This window comes from Schistocerca gregaria, chromosome X (genome assembly GCF_023897955.1).
Source record: "Schistocerca gregaria isolate iqSchGreg1 chromosome X, iqSchGreg1.2, whole genome shotgun sequence".
Lineage (NCBI taxonomy): Eukaryota > Metazoa > Arthropoda > Insecta > Orthoptera > Acrididae > Schistocerca > Schistocerca gregaria.
In genome coordinates, this window is record NC_064931.1 from 39,970,275 (window position 1) to 39,993,933 (window position 23,659).

The following is a 23,659-nucleotide window of genomic DNA, read 5'->3' on the forward strand; positions in this document are numbered from 1 at the left end:
TTTCCCAATAGCCCATTTTTATTTCAACCAACAACTGACTTTCTTGAATAACAGGGGTTTCATTTTAGATTCACATTTGCCAATCAGCCACATTTTTAAAATATACATTAAGATTATTTACGAAGGACAATGGATTCAGAATTACACCGTGTTCTGAACAAGGCCGTTCAGTCGGTAGCATTTGAGACTCAAAATAGCTGATTCGAGACTCATTTTGTTCATTATCTTTACTTTTCTATATTTTCATCCAATTCAATTATGTAAATCATTTAAATATATAATTCATCAAATTTATGATAACCATCACAACCTATCATTTTTTATGAAAAACATACATCATCTTATATCTAATTACGTATCACATGCAAAATTCCTGGCTGCACTGCAAATATACATCCTAAATTCCCAATGTCTTATAGAAGACTGTTTACTATATTAAAAAGAAGAAAAAAAATTTTTGGTACAAAAATGAAGGAATATAAGTTGTAAATCACCTTTTTATTTGGACTGTGTCCACTGTTTTATGCCACAGATGCACTCTCATGCAAGTCAGAGAAGCGCCACAAAAAACATAGAAAGCAATAATTTTCACTGCATCCAGCACACCATACAAATTCTGCAGTTTTAGAGTCACAATTTTTTTATCGTATTTATAGGAAAGCAAATTTAATTTACATTCATAAAAATTTCTCTTTTATCGCAACATTTCAAAGGGAACCACACATACCTGATCATTTCTGCAAAGAGTGGAGACGACCCCTGGTGATGAACTAGTGAAAAATTTTCATTTTTTCGTGGCATAAGAAGAAGCAGCTCAATTTATGTGGCTGCACACCCGAAATTTTATGGAACAATTGAATAAATTTTTATGTAATCTTCTCCGTCGCTGATTTTGCGTCCTGGTTCAATCATGTAGGCGCAGTTTTGCAGGCACGCAAGTTTCTTACTCAATGGTAAAAATAAATATCACAAGGCTATACTATTTGAGGGTATTTTATATTTAAATGACATAGGTATTCAAACTGAATGAAAAAGAAATTAAAAAATTAATGATTACACGAAGACTCAAATCAGCTATCCAGTGATTATCAATCTCAAGCAATACCAACCGACAGAACCATTTGGCCGACCAAAAACTGTCTTATCTTCACAGAGTTAATGAGAACTTCAAAGTTGATTTTCTTGATATTTTATGAAGGGTACATCAAACTGTTTAGGATGAGTGACATTTGATTTTTGAATGTCATGTATCATAAACATACATTATAAAAATCTGATTCCTGTGTGGTCCTCTTGTAAGATATCAGGAGCAAGATAAATGGGCCTTGATATTTTCCTACAGAATTAAAATTTAGCAATACATACAACACTATATCCGAACCGACATTCACTATATTCTTTACACTGTACCAATGGCACTTTATGCTGTGGATATACCTGGTAATTAGCAGCAGCATGTCTGACAGTCAGGAAACTAATATTTTCATTCTACGTAAGAGTAAACTATTCAAACAGCATATAAACAGAGTCCATATAAGAACAATAGCACTTACAATGTAATGAACCAAAACTATTTCACTTGAAACAAGAGTAGTTTTCTGAGAGCAACTTTTTAGCTTCAATTTGGAGAAAAAAAAACTGGAGTGGCTACTAACCATAAATCTCACAAGCAAGTTGAAATAAAAATCCCTTAATTGTTCATGTTGTACATGAGATTAATATATTAACACCACATATGGCCCTCTTGGCTCATTCTTAGGCAACAAAGAGTTTGTGTGCCTGAATTTAGTTAGTCCACATTGTTGTCTCGTTTGACATCAAGAAACGAAAATACGAACAATAAAAAAGTTTCAGTGAATCACTGTTGTTTGCTGTGAACAATACTATAATTGACAAGATAGCTATGGTTGGTTGGTTTAATAAAACAAACGAAACACCTAACACAAAACGGAAAGAAAGGAAAAGCCACAAAAACGAAGGGAAGGCAACAAACACTAAGAGGAACAAAAGAGGATAAGAAAACAGAGACCCTAGAAAAAGGAGAGAGTAAAACATGAAAGCAGATTACAGTGGCTGGCCAACTATGAGAATAAAAAGGGAAAGCCAGCCACTCTGCAACACATTAAAACCTCCACCCTGAAAGCACTAGGGTGGAAGACACGTAGGGACAAAGCACATGTGCTAAAACCTACATAGAAGTATAAAACCCACTCTCACGGGTAAAACATAAAACTACAGCTGCTGTGGAGGCATTGTCGGGCAACACCAATGGCAAGGTGCTGGAAAAGTTAAAAGTCTGCTGCAGAGAAGCTAAAAGTGGGCAGTCCAGCAAGAGGTGGACGACTGTCATTTGGGAGCCACAGTGACACTGAGGTGGGTCCACACGATGGAGTAGGTTACCACGCATTAGCCACGTATGGCCAATGACAAGCCAGCAGAGGACAACTGATTCCCTGTGAGAGGCCCACATGTAAGACTTACTTCCACACGTTCATAGTCTCCTTAATGACTTGCAATTTGTTATGCATGTTGTTATGCTATTCCATCTCCCAAAGCCTTAAAACCCTGGGGTGTAAGACAGAACACAGGTCAGCTTTGGAGATGCCTATCTCCAGAAGCTGTTTGTGTCGCCTGTTTGGCCAACCTGTCAGCAAGTTCATTGCTGGGGATTAGGACGTGTCCTGGGGTCCACACAAACACCACGGCGGGACTGTTCCAGGGCATAGATGGACTCCTGAATGGACGCTACAAGAGGGTGGAGAGGGTAGCACTGGCCGATAGCTTGTAGGCTGCTCAATGAGTCAGCGCACAGGAAAAATGACTTGCCAGGGCATGGGCGAATGTACTCAAGAGCACGAAATATGGCCGCCAGCTCTGCAGTGAAAACATTGCAGCCAACTGGCAAGGAGTGCTGCTCATTATGTCCTCCATGAACATATGCGAAGCCTATGTGATCAGCCATTAAGCTGAGGTGGTAAAGGGAAGGACTCCAGTTTGGAGAGAAGGGACTGCAGGCTAACCGCAAACGTTAGCCCCGATCTAGGCAGCCGATACAGGAGAAGGACTGCCACAGGCGGGAAAAGCAGATGCTTATTCGGGTGCTCAGGGGAACTATGAATGTGTGCTGCGTAACTGGCAAACAGTTGTGCACATCTGATCTGTAGTGGCGGGACACCAGCCTCCACCTGGTTACAGGACTCGTCCTAAAAGCTCCTGTCGACAATCTAACCCCATAGTGGTGCACAGGGTCAAGTAAATGCAATGCTGAAGGCGCTGTCGAACCATAAACCACACTCCCATTGTCAATTCGGGATTGGACAAGGGCTCTATAGAGCTGAAGCAGTGTGCAGTGATCTGCACCACAAATTGGTTTTGCTCAAGCAACAGATGTCATTGAGGTGCTGCCAGCACTTCTGCTTAAGCTGGCGAAGATGAGGGAGTGAAATCATTTACGTGTCGAAAACCAGTCCTAGGAATTTGTATGTCTCCACTACAGACAGTGGATTGTCATTAAGGTTAAGTGTGGGTTCCAGATGAACTGTGTGATGCCGACAGAAATGCACGACACATGACTTTGCGGCTGAAAACTGGAAGCCGTGGGCTAGAGCCCATGACTGCACCTTGTGGATGGCTCCCTGGAGGCGCCGCTCAGCAATAACAGTATGAAATGCAGAAGCCGTTTGAATACAGAGAAGGTGAGACAGAGGGCCTGACTGCTGCTGTTGGACTTTTAATGGCCACTAAAAATAGAGAGACACTCAATACAGAGCCCTGTGGGATTCTCCTGGATACGGATGGAACTATGGGAGTCACCAACTTGGACACCGCAAGTACGGAGCGACAGGAAATTATGGATAAAAATCGGGAGTGGTCCCTGGAGACCCCACTCCTACAATGTGGCAAGGATATGATGTCGCCAAGTCATGCCGTAGGCTTTACATAAGTAAAAGAAGACGGCAATCAGGTTTTGCCATCTGGAAAAGGCTGTTCGGATGGCAGATTCGATGGTCACAAGATTATCAGTGGTAGAGCGACCCTGGCGGAAGCCGCCCTGACATGGAGCCAGCAAGCCACACGATACCAGGACCCAAACCAACTGCTAACATACCATACGTTCCAGCAGCTTACAAAGAATGTTGTTGAGGTGGATGGGCCTATAGCTATCCACACCAAGCACATTTTTACTGGGTTTGAGCACCGGAAATGTGGTGCTCTCCTGTTGTTGAGACTGAAAGACGCCATCGCACCAGATCCGATAGAAGATGATGAGAAAATGTCACTTGTAGTCAGATGAGAGATCTTTAATCATCTGGTTGTGGATGCGATCAGGCCCAGGAGCAGTGTCGGGGCAATGTGCAAGGGCACTGAGGAGCTCCCACTCTGTAAATGGGGCATTATAGGATTCACTGCAGCATGTAGTGAATAACAGGTAGTTCCGTTCCAGCCGCTGTTTGAGTGTGCATAAGGCTGGGGGGCAATTCTCTGACGCAGAGGCTCGAGCAAAGTGCTCGGCAAATGCGTTTGCATCGGTACATAACTCGCCATTTATGGTAACACCGGGGACAGCTGTTGGGGCCCGATACCCGAAAAGACATTTAATCTTTGCCCAGACTTGGGAAGGTGCTGTGTGGCACTCAATGGTGGAGACTTATGTCTCCCAACACCCCTCCTGCCATTGTTTGCTAAGGTAGTAAGCACGGGCATGCAGCTGTTAAAGGCTATGAGGTGCTCCATGGAAGGGTGCCACTTATCCCACTGTAGAGCTCGCCGACACTCCTTAATTGCTTCAGTAACTTCTACCAACCACCAAGGGACTGCTTTACACCTTGGGCACCCTAAAGAGAGAGGGATCACATTTTCTGCAGCAGCAAGAACTGTGGTAGACACCTGCTCAACCAGCACATCGATGTTACCGTGTAAGGGAGATTCAGCAGTGACAGCAGAGGTGAAAGTTCCCCAGTCCGCCTTGTTCAAAGCGCATCTGGGCAGACATCCATGTGCCTGACGCTGCGCCAATGACAGGAAGATGGGGAAGTGGTCACTACCACACAGGTCATGTGCTCTCCAGTGGACAGATGGGAGAACTCCTGGTCTGCAAATTGATAAATTGAGTAACTACCTCGAGCCACACTGAAATGTGTGGCGGCCCCCGTATTTAGACAGAGGTCGAACTTAGACAATAAAGTTTCGACATTTCTGCCTCGGCCAGTAAGCATGGTACCACCCCACAAAGGGTTATGGGCATTAAAATCTCCCAGAAGTAGGAAAGGTTTTGGGAGTTTATCAATCAGTGCAGCTAATACATTCAGGGGTACTACACCATCTGGAGGAAGATATACATTTCAGACGGTTATTTCCTGTGTCGTCCTTATTCTGACAGCCACAGCTACTAGAAGGGTTTGAAGGGGCACATGTTCACTACAGACAGAGTTTAGGACATGAACGCAAACTCCACCCGACACTCGATTATAGTCACTACGGTTTCTGTAATATCCCTTATAGCTGCGGAGAGCAGGGGTCCGCACTGCCGGGAACCAGGTTTCCTCGAGGGCAACGCAGAAAACAGGTGTACAGCTTAACAGTTGCCATAGCTCAGCCAGGCGGTGGAAGAAACCGTCACAATTCCACTGGATAATGAAGTCATCGTGAGACTGGAAAGGCATGGAACATTCAATAAGGCAGTTTACACCTCGGAATCACCTGCTGCCACCGATTTATTGCCTGAGCAGCCTATATCCATTGTGGATGAGGGTCTGGCGAGATCTAGGGCGTCAGCAGACGCCAATATCTCTACCCCATCCTCAGCCACAGAGCTTGTAGGGAGCGGTGGTGTGGGTGCCACTGCAATTTCCTTGGTCTTAGGGGTTTTCTTTTTGGATTTCTCTCACTGCTCCTTGGGTTTTCCTGGCCCAGTCTCTTGGACAGGATGTGCGTGAAGCCGTAGGACCAGCTGCTTTTGGGCTCTTCAGCCACTGGTGGGTGTAACCTTTCCCACTAGAAGAAACCTGGGAAGGGAGTGACCCAAGGGACCCCTTCCCAGGGAGAGAAGCCGAAGAAGACCTATGCTTCTCCGGCTTAGAAGTGGGGACGGATGTCCCCGATGATTGGAGGGGGTGTTGCACCCGAAGTAGGTGGTGCAGGAGCAACAGGGAGGGAAATGCCCCCCACCATCAAGGGGCAGGTGTAGTCCTCCAGTTCTGAGAGGTGACCCAGGTTGGCAGAGCTGATGGTGCCACAACTGTTGTAGCAGCAGCTTAAGATGTCATACGCACAGGACGCAGGCATTCAAATTTTCTCTTAGCCTCAGTGTAGGTCAGTCTGTCCAGGGTCTTGTACTCCATGATTTTCTTTTCTTTTTGGAGAATCCTGCAGTCAGGCGAGCAAGGCGAATGGTGCTCTCCACAGCTGACACAGATGGAAGGCGGGGCACATGGAGTGTTGGGATGTGATGGAAGACCGCAATCTCGGCATGTGACACTGGAAGTACGGCAGGAAGAGATAAGGCCAAACCTCCAGCACTTAAAGCACCGCATCGGGGGAGGGATATAGGGCTTTACATCACACCGGTAGACCATCACCTTGACCTCAGGCAATGTATCACTCTCAAACGCCAAGATGAAGCCATTGGTGGCAACCTGATTATCCTTCGGACCCCGGTGGACAAGCCGGACGTAATGTACACCTCAAAGGCCAAGATGAAGCCATCGGTGGCAACCCGATTATCCTTCGGACCCCGGTGGACACGCCGAACGTAATGTACACCTCACCGCTCTAAATTGGGGCGCAGCTCATCGTCAGATGGCAAAAGAAGGTCTCTACAAAATATGATACCCTGGACCACATTTAAGCTCTTATGGGGCGTGATGGTTACAGAAACATCCCCCAGCTTGTCACAAGCGAGTAACTCCCGTGACTAGGCAAGGGATGCTTTTTTGATCAAGACTGACCCAGATCTCATTTTGGACAAGCCGTACACCTCCCCGAACTTGTCCTCTAAATGCTCAAAAAACCTGTGGCTTCATCGTCATGAAAGATTCCCCATCAGCTCTTGAACATACAAGGTACCGGGGCGAATAAGATCTGATGCCACCCTGACGTTCCTCCCATGGTGTGGCCAGCGAGAAGAACGATTTGGGGCCGTACTTCTGTGCACTGAATTGAGCTCACGATCGCTTAGAGACTGCTGGTGTTTCACCACCAGCAAGAGATGATGGACTACGCCCTGATGTTACCCACTTCGACCAGGGTTCCTCCCACAGGCGCCACCAAGCCGCAGCGTAGGCCACCTGGCAGGATGGCCTTTGCTGGGAGTCCCGATGCCCCAGGGGGATGGGCATCTACCCCTTGGCATACATGGGGGGTTAACAGCGCAGACATCAGGTGAGCAATCCCTGTGTGGTCAGGGAGCTACAACCAACAGGGTACTTGGCGGCCCCATTACAACGGACTGGCTACTGTGCTGGATATCAGGTGGAAAGAAGTCCATGGTTATCGTCGACGCAGAAATCGACACTGCATAGTGCATGCGTGAAAACGCACCCGGGAAGGTGTCCAGGCCCAAGAGATGGAGAATGGGCAGGACTGCAATGCGACAATGAGAAAGTGGGCTAAAGATATCAATGCACGATGGACACAATGCACCTTGTAAGCCGCCCTTCCCCAATTGGCTCGCTCTTCACGAAAATTTTGAAGAATGGAGGTCAAAACCTACAGGAGACCGTCACACAAAGGCCAAAATGTGTGAAACTCCTTTTAGTCGCCTCGTACGACAGCAGGAGTAACTCAGGCCTATTCTAACCCTGGGTGGGGGGTGGCAAGATAGCTATGTCAAGCTTAGGCAGGAGATCATGAATATATGCCTTCCACAAGACCTCTCCATCTATTCTCAATCACAAATATCTGGTTTCTTCTGCCTCTATGTTGGAGCTCCATGCAAGGTGACACAGATTCTGCAACTTCAAGCAATCCAGAGGCTCTCAATGGCACCTAGAGTGAGTGCCATAAGTGGTTTCAACCATTAAGTGCACTAGGAGAGGATGTAGATTACTATGGGAGAATGCTTGCCCCCCAACTGTGACATGCATCTCTGGAAAAAATTCGCGGAAACTATGTTATCCACGTACAGAGACAAAAGGTTCAAGAAGAGAATCTCACGCAACTCATGGAGTTTTTTTAACAAAGAAACATGGAGATACCGCTCCACAAGAGAATTATGTATCCACAGCATCCATATTCCATCTTCCATAGGTGATAAGAAGAAGCAACAAAACCCAGACCCCTTCTGTGTGGACTGTGAAGAATAGCAGCACTGGGGCCAAGACTGTTGAAAGGATGGAAGCTTACATGCTAGAATAGATAGCATAAAGAAACTGAACTGCTGCTTCTTATGCCTTGGACATGGCTGCAACAAAAATCAGTACTTTAAATGGAGAAATGCATCCTGTGCGAAATGTATAGGTGAGAGCCACATTTCCATCTGTAATTGTCACTTCACAGCAGTGAACAAGATTGAAGCGATGAGTTCTAACTTCACATACTTACAGATTTCTTGTGAGAGTATCAGAGGACCAACTGGTAGGAATAAAATGACCCATTCCATCCTGGACACGGGGAATCAGTCAAGTTTCATCCAACATTCATTGATAGAGTGTCTCCAACTCGATGTCAGTGAAACAACAAGTTTGGAGATAATGACATTTGAGTCATTTTGCACAGCATTCCTCTCGAGGAGAAAGGTTCACTTTGATATGATGGGATACTCCAACGTCCATATATAAGTTACAGCTTTCGAAAGCAGCAACAAACTGTCATCAACTGAGAGAACCACAAGAAGTAGGAGATCTGGTCTTCATGTAGGGTACACGGCTGACAGATCTGAGAGGAGACACTGAAGATATACCTATTTAATTTCTAATTGGAGGTGATTATTATTGGAAAATTGTGACCTTGGAAAAACCGAAGTATCACCTTCATCAGTTATTTCCACAATCTTCATCTATGATCTCGGTGGAAACAGAACTGGTACAGAAATTAACAAAACAACTGTAGCTTCAATCAGATGTCTGATGAGCCACTGCACCGTTTTTGGGACTTTGAGGCAACTGGCATAACAGAGCCTCAAGAGTGAAAATTGATGACCATTCATCATCCTGTATTGCAAGAATTTCAAGAATCAGGCCACATGGAGAATGGCTGCAGAGTTCGACGCCTGGCTAGGAAGATGGATATACTTTTCTACAGCAACCACACTACTGCTGAAGCATGTCTTCGCACCCTACAAAACAAGTTGCATGGGAATGGAGAACAGAGGCACATTTATCATGAGAATATGTCAAATTACATTAGGAGAGATAAGGTAGAAGCTGTTCCTGAGGGCTATGTGGCTGGAAACTTATTTTACCTGCTGCACCCCATAGTGAAGAAATGCAGCAGTGGAAGAAGTATTGAGTAGAGGATCATGTTTAAGGCATTGTCACATGCACCCTACTCTCCATCTTCAAATGGCTTCCTCAAAACAGGACCAAATATACTGCCAGACATGATTGCAACCATGCCGTAATTCCACAAACCCTCGAATGGGGCTAGTATATGATGTGGATCAAGCCTTCCTAAGTTGACCTTGAATGAAGTGGAGAGAAATCTCACTCGGTTCCTTTAGTATTGTGTTGAAGAGACTCAGAATGGTGCCTACAACACATTATCTAGCATTTGGACTCGGGAAGTCCATTCCTTTTGTCAGCTAACAATTATATATTAATGTAAAATTTTGTAGTTAGCATGAGAGACAGTAATGACACTCCAGCGGTCTATCATGAACTGCAAATAAGCCTTCCACTTTGCAAATGAGGGATTAAGTCAAAGGAGCTAGAGGCAATATGGCATGCCAAAGGCCTTGGAACCAATCACACAACACAAGTCTTGGGAATCAATTAGAATACTGATGATGACTGTCTCCACTGAGTACCAAAGCACACCTGAAGTCCTAAGTGACAAACTGGTAACTAAGAGAAATGTTCTTCGAACAGCAGATCAGTTTTATGACTATCTTGGTCTGTTCATGCCCATTGGGTTTGTTGCTACACTCATTTTCCAAGACACATGGCTGAGAGGTCTTGCATGAGAGGAAATTTTGCCCACAGATTTTGCATGTAATTGGCACTCCTGGATCCCAAAGCTTCATCACCTGTCATCATTGAACATTCCCAAATGGACTGGTATGACAGACGTAAGTGATCATATGAAGTGCATGTGTCATGTGATGCATACAAAAGAGCTTATGGTGCTGTTCCGTATGTACGGACAAATACTGAAGTTGGTTACACAGCACATACTGTCCACAGCAAGAAAAGGCCGTCATTAATAAAGTAGGCGATATCGTTTGAATTGCTCAATGCATTGGTTGGCTCCTGATACTTTCTTTATTTTTCCCAGAAAATAGAGTGTGATGCCAACGAAGCCAGTTTTTGGAAGTGGTTCAACAGTCAATTTAGAATGGGTACTCCAAGATTGAAACAAAACTGAAAAATTTCATTCGAGTGACAGAGACACTGACCTACACAACACTAAGTCAATTCCGCACATAATCTCACACGAGGACTAAAAGCAGACCTACTAGTAACACTTGACATCCTGTGGTGTGGTCCACATAGCTTTCAGAAGGCAGGCCACAGGACATCCCAGCTCCACGTATGTTAGCACCAAAACCCAGACTGATGCCACTCTGGTTACCATTACTGAACCTGTATTCAACATTGCAAAATTCAGTTCATACTGGCGAGTACTGCTCTTAACTGCCCACTTTATTTCAATTTATTGAGAGCTTGAAGAGTAAGACTAGAAATATAGGTAGTTCTAGTGCTTTGGAGTTACAAAACACCAATACATACTGGATCAGAAGAGTTCAAGAAGAGCTATTCAATGCTGAACTATATACATTGTGTATGGAAGAACATTTACCCTAAGCATTGAAGACTGCTCGGTAAAATTCATTCCTGTCTGATGGCATAATTCAGTTCGGAGATAGGCTACAATGGGCTACACTGTCCAATTAAACCAGATGGATGACATCATTTCATGCAGCTTCTCATCAAGCATGCATGTAAGGCTGCTTCATCTTGGCACATGTACTGTGTGAAAAATTTTGGTTTTTTGAGGACATCAAGCTGGTTGGAGAGTTCTTCACTACTGTTTGTCTTGCAAGATAATATGCAGCGGCCAATATGAAGAAATGGAGGCTCCACCACCGCTAGATAGAGTTCAACCTCCAAGACCATCTGCTGTAACAGGAGATGAGGAAGTGGAGAAAATGGTCAATAGATTGCAGTGCAATAAAGCAGCTGGGGTGGATGAAATTAACTGGAATGTCAGGTCTTAAGTGGCTACACAGGATAATTGAAATGGCATGGGAGTCGGGACAGGTTCCATCAGACTGCGCAAAAGCAGTAGTAATCACACCAATCTTTAAACGTGGAAACAGAAAAGATTGTAACAACTACAGAGGTACCTCTTTAATCAGCGTTGTGGGTAAAATCATCTCGGGTATTGTTGAAAGGAAAGTGCGAGTATTAGTGGGTTTAGGCCTCTTGGAGGTTGCCAGGACCAGATCTTTAGCTTACGGCAAATAATGAAGTGTTACGAGCTGAACTGGGAATTGTATCTATGCTTTATAGATCTAGAAAATGCCTATGACCGGATTCCTCGGAGGAAGTTATTGTCTGTTCTATGAGATCATGGAATAGGAGTCTTATTTTCTTTATCCATATCTTAACACACGAAAATCTAATATGGTAGGATTTCATCACCTGAGGGTCAAGAAATAATACTGCAATGACTGTAATCTGTTACAATGTTACACCATGACTATATGGTTGAGGGACTATTATGCTTGAAGAATAATCATTTCTTTGTCAAATGAACCTATTCCAATCCTGGAAGGATTTTACAGCAAAGACACATTAAACTTTTGCAGCAACAGAAGTGCTCTCTGCATTCTGTGCTGAGAGTGGCTTTTGTTATAGCTGTACTGCTCGCCAAATGCTGATAATCTGTTCCGAGAGACTGCGTTCCAGCCAGCACGAAAGACTCATCCTCCGATTTATCAAAAACTATTACGTGAAAGAATTTGATTTTTGTACATCTTACAGTCCAATATCTTCACTGGATGATGAACTGAATTTCTTTTCATTATCCATCATACTTACTGAGCTGCATCAAATTAAGTAAAACATTTTACGCAATTTTAAAGAGTTGGCAGAGGTAAAAATGCATTGCGTAAACTTTGCAATATTTCAGCTAAAATCAACTATATGCAGAGTGTGAAACGTAGATAGCATATTTAAAACTGAGAGCAGAACAATATCTCTTTTTGTTTTCAAATGGATGGATTTTATATCCAAGGGACGATCCTGCATGATGCACTCATTTATGCCCTTGTGATTGTGAATTATGTGGTCATGACAATCACCATATCTCATAAACGATTCAACATATCGAAACAAGTTTTTTCGCAAAATACTTAGCAAGCAATGAGGCACATATGTTGTATCACAAGTACTTGAAACTTTTTTATCCACCAAGAAATGGGAGTAACTTGTGCACAGCAGGGAGAAGTCAGTGGCTCAACACGCAAATAGATGTCCATAGCACTGTATGAAAAACCCAAGCAGCAAACTTATACATGTCCAAACACCTAGAGAACAGTGTAGCAGGATGTGTACGCACATCCACAGCAAAAATAGGGTTAATCATACTAGACTGTTTAGTAAGACAATAAGCAAAATAAATTGACTCTTGATAGCATCACACATTTATATATTTATTTTTAAAAAAGCAACATTGAAAATTCCTCTGGATAACATCTCAAGTGAAGATAGCTTGCTCAGTGAATATAGTTAAGTGATTAGATTCCAAACTGCTAGCCATTTGTTTGATGTAGCACATCCAAACACATCATATGCCAGTAGTACCACTAATATATCCTATCCCATAAGAGGCAGAACCACCCATAAAGAAATCATGTCATTAATAAAAATATGCTAAAAAACAGTATAACATAAGCAGGAATGAACTGCTTACCAGTATTAGTGGCCAGTACCAAAGTGTGATAAGGGTATGTTTAAACAACCAGTAACAAAGTATGATTCTCAGCATAACATTCCCTCTGCTACCCCTGGTAGTCATTCAAAGCATTCAACTACACCTCAATGCACACAGATGAGCATTCCCTCACATGTCTATCATCTCTTACCCACCTGTCCCTTTATCTCCCTACCCATCATCACTTCCATTTCACACACCTCTCCAATCACCCAGAAGAGTGTCATGCCAAAACGCTTTTGTTCATTTATTTGCTTGATATAGGAAATGATGAAAATCATCTAATATTTAAAGTATTATCATTAACATATAATGGCATCTTGTTCAAAAGAATTAGTTGTGACTGCAATCAAGTAATACACAGCAATTATAAAAACAATATTTACAAGAAAATGATACATTAGTTATAATTGTACCACTGTATCACTCACAATAAATTCAATTCAGAAGAATCTATTTGTACTAAAATATAAAGTTACTAACTTGGTGGCAAAGTTGATGATAACCACGACCACATTTGTCACATACAATTATCTCATTATCTGATTTTGGAGTAGATTTTTTGCAGATTACACATAGAATGTTTGAGGAATCTGGATGTGATAATTTTGCCAAGTCTTTAAATGATGACCAACTCTCAGTGTTGTCCCCAAATTTCACTAAACATTTTTCTGCGGACAGATCAACCTGGAATGTACAACAATCATCAGTATGGGAATGAACATGTAATTGCAAGATTAATGCACTCAATATATCTATTATATAAATGGCAGAAAATTTAATATTTTAGAGTGAAATCACAAAGTGTCCACAATTTGCAAGTTTTCTTCCATTAAACAATATTTTGTTTCATTTAAAAAAAAAGACAGAAGTTACTTAGTATACACAGCTCTATGGTTTTCAGCCAAATGAGCTCATGGCACAGCAGTGGCATTAATTAAATTCAGCTCTGTCATCCTCTTGCAAAGATGATAATACCTATTTTCTTATTTTCATAGTTATTATCACAGATCAACTGCCCTCCAACTGCATGGGCACATCTTTTAGTGGAAGAGGTCATGTTCAGTTCTCAGTGTGGTAAGTAGGTTCCAACTCTTAGTCCACCTCTTGATGAGGTGCACTAGTTGGGGATACATGCAATGCTGAGCTGATAACCCTATCTTGGTTTATGAGGAAATTATTAACTCTGATTCAGAAGTTTTCTGTGCTTCACCGTCTCACAAACCCAATCGGCTTATATATCACTCAGGTAAAATAATGAATTTTATGTAGTCTGTTTTTTTGTAAAATATGTTCTCAACTAACATACAGCAAGAAGTGCTATGAGACAGTGTTGCACCTGTCCAATGTATCAGCCTCCTCCTCACTGGATGCTGTAGACACCATGTCATTAATCGAGCAGATACAGTTATTTGCTATCCATGGTTCTCTGAATACTGATATAATGTCTAAAATCCTCAAGAATGGGGAAGTAACTGGATCTGCATAGTGAAGGAAGGCATATCTGCTTCTCTCATGGCCATCAACTTTGGGCTTATGGATTCTTTAGACAAATTTTTATCTGCCTCTCCCCATTACCATTTTTATGGAAATCCTCTCTGATGGTGTTCTGTCGAGATACATTCCTGGCTGCTGTTTTGATGACTGGGCCGGACAGCACATTTAATTTAGTTAAAACATCATGCAGTTGTCATGAACTCACTTTGCCAGAAACCCAAGAGTTTCACGCTAATTTAACTCACCAGAAGAGCTAAGGATACATAGCCACTCCAAAACCTTTCTTGTAACTTAGTTCACTTATTCCAACACCTACTGTTCTGATGCCTGTATACATAAAGTAAAACTCCTTTTAAAGAATCTCTAGAGGTCCAAATATTTTTTTCTTAAACAATAAGGGAAGCAAGGAACATTGTGTTTAATGTCCCATTCACAACAAGGTCATTAGAGACGGAGCTCAAGCTCAGGTTAAGGATGCATGCGGAAGAAAATCGGTTGGGCTTTTTCAATGGAACCATAATGGCATTTTCCTGGAGCAATTTAGGGAAACCATAGAAAACCTAAATCTGGCTGCGTGGACACGTATTTGAACCATCGTCCTCCCTAATGTGAGTCCAGTTTGCTAACCACTGCGCAACCCCACTCAGTTTTTCTTAATCAAGTTTTCTGCCCAAGAACACAAAAGGAATAACCCAGAATCACAAATAAATCATGTTTAGGAAATTTTAAGTGTTATTTAATTACAAACTCACCAATATGCTGTGCTACAGATTCACAGAACACTTAAAAAGGAAAAGAATCACTGTTTGTTTTGTTTTGTCAGCATGTTGTAGTGACACATTTTAAAGAACATTTGTGATTTTACTCCATTCTCCTGATGGAACAATGTCATTTTCAACAGCAACTGATTTAACCACAAACAGCCAGCCTTTGTGAAACAATTTTAACACAGTCGTTTGTGTTACACAATTTCAGGCACCAGCAAACATAGTCTGTAGATGCTGAAGCTCACAACTTCCTTCCTCTCAAAGAATAAAACTGACTTCTGCTGAACTGCTACTCAGCATCTTATTGTAATAGAGTGTATTTGCCCAGGTCCAGAGGCTGCATATGGCTTTTATAGTTTGGAGGAAGGAACACAGCATTTACATTCATCAGAAATGGTGTTTCCTTGGAATGTAAAGGGCATTGGTTGATGATAAATACTATTTTCATTCTTGCTGAACCCATCTTGACATATAAACGACTGAGAAATCTTGTAAAATCTGTCATCATCCAGCGATTCCTGTTGTATTAAGATAGTGTTTTGATCTTTTTGAAACACTTGGGAGCACTAAATGTTCCCAATGTAGGCAACTTTCCACTTACATCACAATCACATTCATTATTTAACCACAATAGTGCAGTCATCCATTCTCAACTTTTTCACTTCTGTGGAATTTTTAACCCTCGACAGAATAGGTTTTGCAGATTAAATTATTTAAAAAAATTTAAGTGTCATCTGCACTGGAAATGTCTCTGGGCTCACAATACTGTCAATCAAGGCAATCTAAAGATCTTACAATAATTTATACCTTCTATGCCCACCACCTCACAGTTTTAATGATTCAACCAAAAGTTTGATGCACTAAAAATTTCAACATCAGTTCTTAGGTCAATTTCATAAGCCTTCTCTTGTAGTATGTTTCTGCTTATAGTGATGCTATTACTTCTCGTTTCTTGAAATCATTTTACAAGAAGATTTTCCACACTGCTGAATTGTAACATCAAAAGTTCTTCCTACTGGTATCTTAAGCATTTAAGAATGCCTCTTTGTTTCTGAGTATGTCACATAATGAAGACAGCACCAAATCATACTTCTTGCCATGTTGGAAAGTTGCATGTTATGATTGTCTTCAACATCGTGGGTGATTGTCAGTTTTCGCTTTCTACACTTACAGGCTATAGCTTCACCAAAGTAAAACTGATAAACTTGACAATAAGCAATTATACTTCTTGGCTTGTGCTTCGTTGTCTCAGTGACTGACATCCGATCAAGTGACAAGATTGCATGGTAGGCAGGACGGAAATTGCTCTTCCAGATTATTCAACACTCGTTTCAGTACTTATACAAGAGAATTTGGTTACTGACCAAAAACTGTGATCTAAGAACATGTCAACTGGAAAAAATTATCATCATATACTGCCATTACACAACACTTGGGGGAAACCAAAAGAAAAGTGACTTGGCCATATCAGGAAATGTGTAAACATTGGCTTTTAATTTGTAGAATATTTCATGTTTATCCTTCAAAAGCTGAGTTTTTCTTAAAGGAATAATATTTTTCTTACGCAAATTTCACCAAAATAATTGGAAATACCTGTTACAAGCAGGTTTGTTAATTTTAGGATTTAGTATATGTTTTAACATTCAATGAACTTTATGCAAACCTCTAAAATTTCCATTTTAAGTGAGATTCTAACATTGAAAAAGGGCAGTAAAAGTAATGATATAAGTACAGTCTTCAAAATACAACCACTGTAATTTATATTAATAACTAAGTGATAATTTTTCACATTGAAGTATCAGTTCCTCATTGTACTACTTCAACATTATGAATTTAAAGCTAATTAAACAGTACTTTATCATTATATTACTTTAACATCAATCAATTTCAAACTAATTACTAGTAATGTAATCTCTCATACCTCAACGACTGTTCCTAAGTAATAACGGCCATCCTTCTGCTGCAGTAGTACATCTTCACCTTCAGTGAAACAGCAACGCTCCTTTGTTGTACTGTCTGGTGCTGCAGGACTTTCATCAGATTCCTAAAACACACAGCTTATAATTAGTCTGAGAAAACCAAGCTAAGCTAATGAATGGTTAGGGATTTCTTTTAAGGTCCTTTGTTGTACTGTCTGGTGCTGCAGGACTTTCATCAGATTCCTAAAACACACAGCTTATAATTAGTCTGAGAAAACCAAGCTAAGCTAATGAATGGTTAGGGATTTCTTTTAAGGTACTGTTCACAACAACATAAAATATGCAGTATCGGGTCCTGATCTTGAAATTACCAGATCTACAAAATTTTCTTTTGAGATATACCAAGAATAAGAATTAATGACAGGATGTGATTTCACATGTAGTTAGAAACTTGGCAATCTGTGTCATCAAGATGGATTGACAGCAGCTGGGGAGAACAGAAGACAATGAAGTGGTCTTGACAAAGGAGCCAGACAAAAGGGTATCCCACAACATTGGACAGGGAGGGCTCTACAGTTGTGGCAATGCAAGCTTCCCTAAATTTTTTTAAGGTTCATAAAGTTTCATGTTATCTACGCAGGTGTGTAGGATAAACTAAAGCTGCAACAGCAATTTTGCTGCAGCATAAGCAGTAACACACAATTTTACATTTCCATACAACAGATTCATTGAACCATGGAAATACGGTCATTACAAACATAGCTGCCACACTTCTTATCTATCACTGTTACAGTATCAAGAAGCAGAAAATAGTTTTTTTTTTTTAAATTGATTTAATTTTTTATTCTATGCTCACTGCATCAGAATCAACCTGAAAATAAATAAGAATAAAAATTATTTCTTCTGTACTTACATGAAAGGAAACTATGCAATTTTACAGCAAACCGTTTTGGTGAGAACCTTACCATATAATTGTGTATAAGTAGAATGTCATTCACGTTTTGAGCACTTTTTGTACTCCTTTTCTTTGATACGACAAATCCTATGTGACTGAAATTATGTTCGGCCAGGGCACTACATAACTCTGCAATTTACACTTCAATGCTTAGCAAAGGATTCACAAAACCACTTTCAGACAATTTCTCAACCATTCCACACTCTAACAGCACATGGGAAAATGAACACCTAACTCGTTCTGTGTGACCTCTGATTTCTCTTACTTTATTACAATGGTAATTTCTCCCTATGTAGGTGGGAGTCAAATTTTTTTTGGCATTCGGAGAGGGAAGTTGGCAACTGAAATTTCATGAAAGATTTACGTGGCAAAGGAAAAGCCTTTGTTTTCATTATCATCAATGCAATTTATTTATATCCATGATATTTTCTCCCCTATTTCATGATGATACATAATGGTCTGTCCTTTGATCTTTTTTGATGTTGTATGTCTATGAAATCAGGTACAGATCCAATATCATGCAGCAATACTGCAGAATAGGACAGACCAGTACAGCGTAGACAGTCTCTTTGGTAGATCTGTTATATCTCCGAAATGTTCTGCCAATAAAAGGCAGATGTTTGTTTACCTTCCCCAGAATATTATCTACTTAATGTTTGCAATTGCAATTCCTTGGTACTTAGTTGAATCTACAACCTGTCTAACACTACAATCTGTGGCTTTTGTGTCAAAAGCCTTCAGGAAATCCGTAAGTATGGAATCAATTTGAGATCCACGTCGATAGCGTTATTACTTCATACGAATCAAGAGGAAATTGTGTTTAAAAAATAAATAACTCATCATCATCATCATCATCATCATCATCATCATCATCTAAGACAGATTATGCCTTTCAGCGTTCAGTCTGGAGCATAGTCCCCTTATAAAATTCCTCCACAATCCCCTATTCAGTGCTAACATTGGTGCCCCTTCTGATGTTAAGCCTATTACATCAAAATCATTCTTAACCGAATCCAGGTATCTTCTCCTTCGTCTACCCCAACTCCTCCTACCCTCTACTGCTGAACCCATGAGTCTCTTGGGTAACCTTGCTTTTCCCATGCGTGTAACATGACCCCACCATCTAAGCCTGTTCATCCTGACTGCTACATCTATAGAGTTCATTCCCAGTTTTTCTTTGATTTCCTCATTGTGGACACCCTCCTGCAATCATCCTAGCTACTTTCATATCCATAACCTCAATCTTGTTGATAAGGTAACCTGAATCCACCTAGCTTTCGCTCCCATACAACAAAGTTGGTCAAAAGATTGAACGGTGCACAAATAACTTAGTCTTGGTACTGATTTCCTTCTTGCAGAAGAGAGTAGATCGTAGCTGAGCACTCACTGCATTAGCTTTGCTACACCTCACTTCCAGTTCTTTCACTATGTTGGCATCCAGTGAGAATATGCTTCCTAAGTACTTGAAACTGTCCACCTGTTCTAACTTTGTTCCTCCTATTTGGCACTCAATCCGTTTATATTTCTTTCCCACTGACTTACTTTCGTTTTGGAGATGCTAATCTTCATACCATAGTCCTTACATTTCTGACCTAGTTCTGAAATATTACATTGCAAACTTTCAATCGAATCTACCATCACAACTAAGTCATCCGCATATGCATGACTGCTTATTTTGTGTTCACATATGTTAATCTCACCCAGCCAGTCTATTGTTTTCAACATATGATCCATAAATAATATGAACAACAGTGGAGACAGGTTGCTGCCATGTCTTACCCCTGAAACTACTCTGAACCATGAACTCAATTTACCGTCACCTCTAACTGCTGCCTGCCTAACTATGTAAAGACCTTTAATTGCTTGCAAAAGTTTGCCTCCTATTCCATAATCTCATAGAACAGACAATAACTTCCTCCTGGGAATCCGGTCATATCCATTTTTTACATCTATAAAGCATAGATACAATTCCCTGTTCCGCTCGTAACACTTCATTATTTGCCGTAAGCTAAAGATCTGGTCCTGGCAACCTCCAAGAGGCCTAAACCCACACTGATTTTCATCCAGTTGGTCCTCAACTAATACTCGCACTTTCCTTTCAACAATACCTGAGAAGATTTTACCCACAACGCTGATTAAAGAGGTACCTCTGTAGTTGTTACAATCTTTTCTGTTTCCACGTTTAAAGATTGGTGTGATTACTACTGCTTTTGCGCAGTCTGATGGAACCTGTCCCGACTCCCATGCCATTTCAATTATCCTGTGTAGCCACTTAAGACCTGACATTCCAGTTAATTTCATCCACCCCAGCTGCTTTATTGCACTGCAATCTATTGACCATTTTCTCCACTTCCTCAAATGTGATCCTATTTCCATCATCATTCCTATCCCATTGTAGATCGAAATCAGAAACATTTCTGATCATATTGTCATCTACATTGAGCAACTCTTCAAAATATTCCCTCCATCTGCCCAAGGCGTCAACAGGATTCACTAGCAGTTTTCCTGACCTGTCCAAAATACTTGTCATTTCCTTCTTACCTCCCTTTCGAAGACTGCTAATTACACTCCAGAATGGTTTTCCAGCAGCTTGATCCTAAGTCTCCAAAGTCTTCCCAAGATTTCTTCTTGGATGCTGCAATTATCTGTTTGGCTTTGTTTCTTTCTTCAACATAACTTTCTCTGTCTACCTGAGTTCTAGTATGTAGCCATTTTTGATACGCCTTCTTTTTCCTTTTACAGGCTGCCTTGACTGTGTCATCCCACCAAGCTGTTTGCTTCATCCTACTTTTACACACTACTGTTCCAAGACATTCTTTAGCCACTTCTAGTACTGTGTTCCTATACCTTGTCCATTCCTTTTCCAATGGCTGTAATTGACTACATTCAACTAACTGGTACCTTTCTGAGATCGCTGTTATGTACTTGTGCCCGATTTCCTTATCCTGAAGTTTCTCCACTCTTATCCTCCTACATATGGACCTGACCTGCACTTTCGGCCTCACAATCCCAATTTTGCTGCAGATTAAATAATGATCAGTGTCATCAAAGAATCCCCTGAATACATATGTGTCCCTCACAGCCTCCCTGAATTCCTGATCTGTTATTGTAAGTCAATGATAGATCTGGTTCCTCTGCCTTCCCAAGTATACCGGTGAATGTTCTTATGTTAAAAAAAAAGAGTTTTTGATTACTAAGCCCATACTGGGACAGAAATCCAAGAGTTGTTTCCCGTTCCTGTTGGCCTCCATATCCTCTCCAAATTTACCCATAACCTTTTCATACCCTTCTGTTCGATTTCCAATTCTGGCATTAAAATCACCCATGAGCAAAACACTGTTCTTGTCCTTTACTCTAACAACTACATCACTGCGTGCCTCATAAAAACTATTCATCTTATCTTGATCTGCCCCTTCACAATGCGAATATACTGACACAATCCTAATTTTCTTACTAGACACTGTCAAATCTATCCACATCAGTCATTCGTTAACTTATCTTATTGCAACTACGCTGGGTTCCATTTCTTTTCTGATGTAAAGCCCTACACCCCATTGTGCTATTCCTGCTTTGACTCCTGACAGGTAGACCTTGTATTCTCCCACTTCCTCTTCTTACTCATCCTTTACCCCAATGTCAATAACAGCTAAAACGTCCAACCCCATCTAACTTGCAGCCTCTGCCAGCTCTACCTTCTTCCCAGAGTAGCCCCCACTGATATTAATAGCTCCCCAGCTAGTTACCATTCGTTTGCGGAGTCTTATCTTAGGAGTCCCTGGTTTGTCAGTTAGAGGTGGGACTCTGTCACCCCCAAAGGTCCGAGGCATAAATAACAAAAATAAATAAAACCATGCCATTTTCTGAATCTGTGCTGGTTGTATATCAACAGATCATTTTATTCGAGATATATCACATTGGAACACAGCATACGTTACAAAGTGCTGCACCAAATCGTTGTCAATTATATGGGTCTATAATTCAGCAAAGTACTTCTATTTCCTTTCTTGTATATTGGTATGACCTTTGAACTTTTCAGTCTTTAGGTTTGGATTTTTCATCCAGTGATCAGTTATGTATGATTGCTTTGAAAAATGCAGTTATTTCATACCATGCACTGAAAGAAGCCTAACTAGTATACAATCTGGACCGGAAGACATGGCTTTAAAAAGTGGCCGAAACTTCTTTTCTACACTAGGAGTATCTACTACCAAATTACTCATGTTGGCTGAATTCTGGGATAATTACTGCATCTTCTTTTCTGAAGTAATTTCATAAAACTGTGTCTAGTAATTCTGCTTTAGTTGTGCTGTCGTCGGTACAATACCACTGCCATCAAGCAATGTAGGTATTGTGTCTTGCCACTAATGTACTTTAGGCACTACCGAAATCTTTTTCAATTTTCTGAAAGATTTTGAGACTATTAAAAACATCTTGCTTTGAAGTTTCGAGCATTTCAAAACTGTTGACTATCTTTGAGATTTTATGTTCTTTCACATCTGGCATGCTTTTTTTTATTGCTCTGATTATTGTTCTCTGTGGTTTCTTTCTCTGATTAGTGTTCCCTATGTACCACACAGGGGATTTGTTCCGCATATTAATTTACTGAGTATAAGAGGTTCAGTTGCTGTAAACACCACTACTCTGAATTTAAGCTGCAAACGATCAATGCTTACGTAGTTAATATGGAAGGAATGGGGACAGTCTCTTGGAAGCCATCAAGAGAACGTTTATCCCTTTTTTAATTTATATATTTCACATTTGTTTTTGGAGGATTTGGGGGGTACCTTACTCATCTCACCACAACCACATTTTGGACACTAATTCCTGTACCTGTCAAGATGCTCTGGATTGTTTGTCATTGATACATCTACTATGTCATCACAATAACCTGTAATTTGTGTGCACTTCTGACCTAATTTTTCAAAATATATTACAGCAGGAATGGCTAAAATCTTGTGTAGCAGCCTACAAAGGTTTGGAAACAATTATGCCATAATTTCCAGCATTAAAACAACATATTATGGTTTTTGCTACCAGCCTTGCTTGGCATTAGGTACAATTTCATCTCATCTTCAAAACACAAAGTGAATTTCTCAAGTGCGTCATTCTCAGAAGCCCAGTTTCCAAATTTGCAATACTCGGATGACAGATTTTTATTCTCTAACGTAATTCAATTTTGTTCATCTAAAAAAAGGAACCAATACATCACTATTAAATGACTTTTATAAGAATTAAAAAGTTGAAGATTGAGAATTTATTCCAATTTGACATGGAAAGTTGACCAAGAACATTTCATCAAAAAATCTCTTCCCCTCCTGATATATTTCCTTTGAGTACTTTTTTCCCCTCCCCTTAAACTGAGCCCTCTCACACTAAGTGAGGCAGCCTGTCTGATGTGGACTAGCATGGGTTGACAACACACGATG

The 23,659-nt window shown here is 40.9% G+C and overlaps 1 protein-coding gene across 2 annotated transcripts in view; it reads right to left on the bottom strand.

Annotated features, from left to right (window-relative positions):
* The window catches only part of LOC126297681 (metal-response element-binding transcription factor 2), a 121,864-nt gene that overhangs the window by 24,322 nt on the left and 73,883 nt on the right, over nucleotides 1-23,659 (bottom strand). For both annotated transcript variants that reach the window (XM_049988792.1, XM_049988791.1), the window contains exons 3-4: nucleotides 17,281-17,403; nucleotides 13,579-13,782 (exon numbers count right to left, since the gene is read on the bottom strand). In XM_049988792.1, the coding sequence (XP_049844749.1) occupies nucleotides 13,579-13,782; nucleotides 17,281-17,403 (327 nt within the window). The remainder of the gene's footprint in view (nucleotides 1-13,578; nucleotides 13,783-17,280; nucleotides 17,404-23,659) is intronic.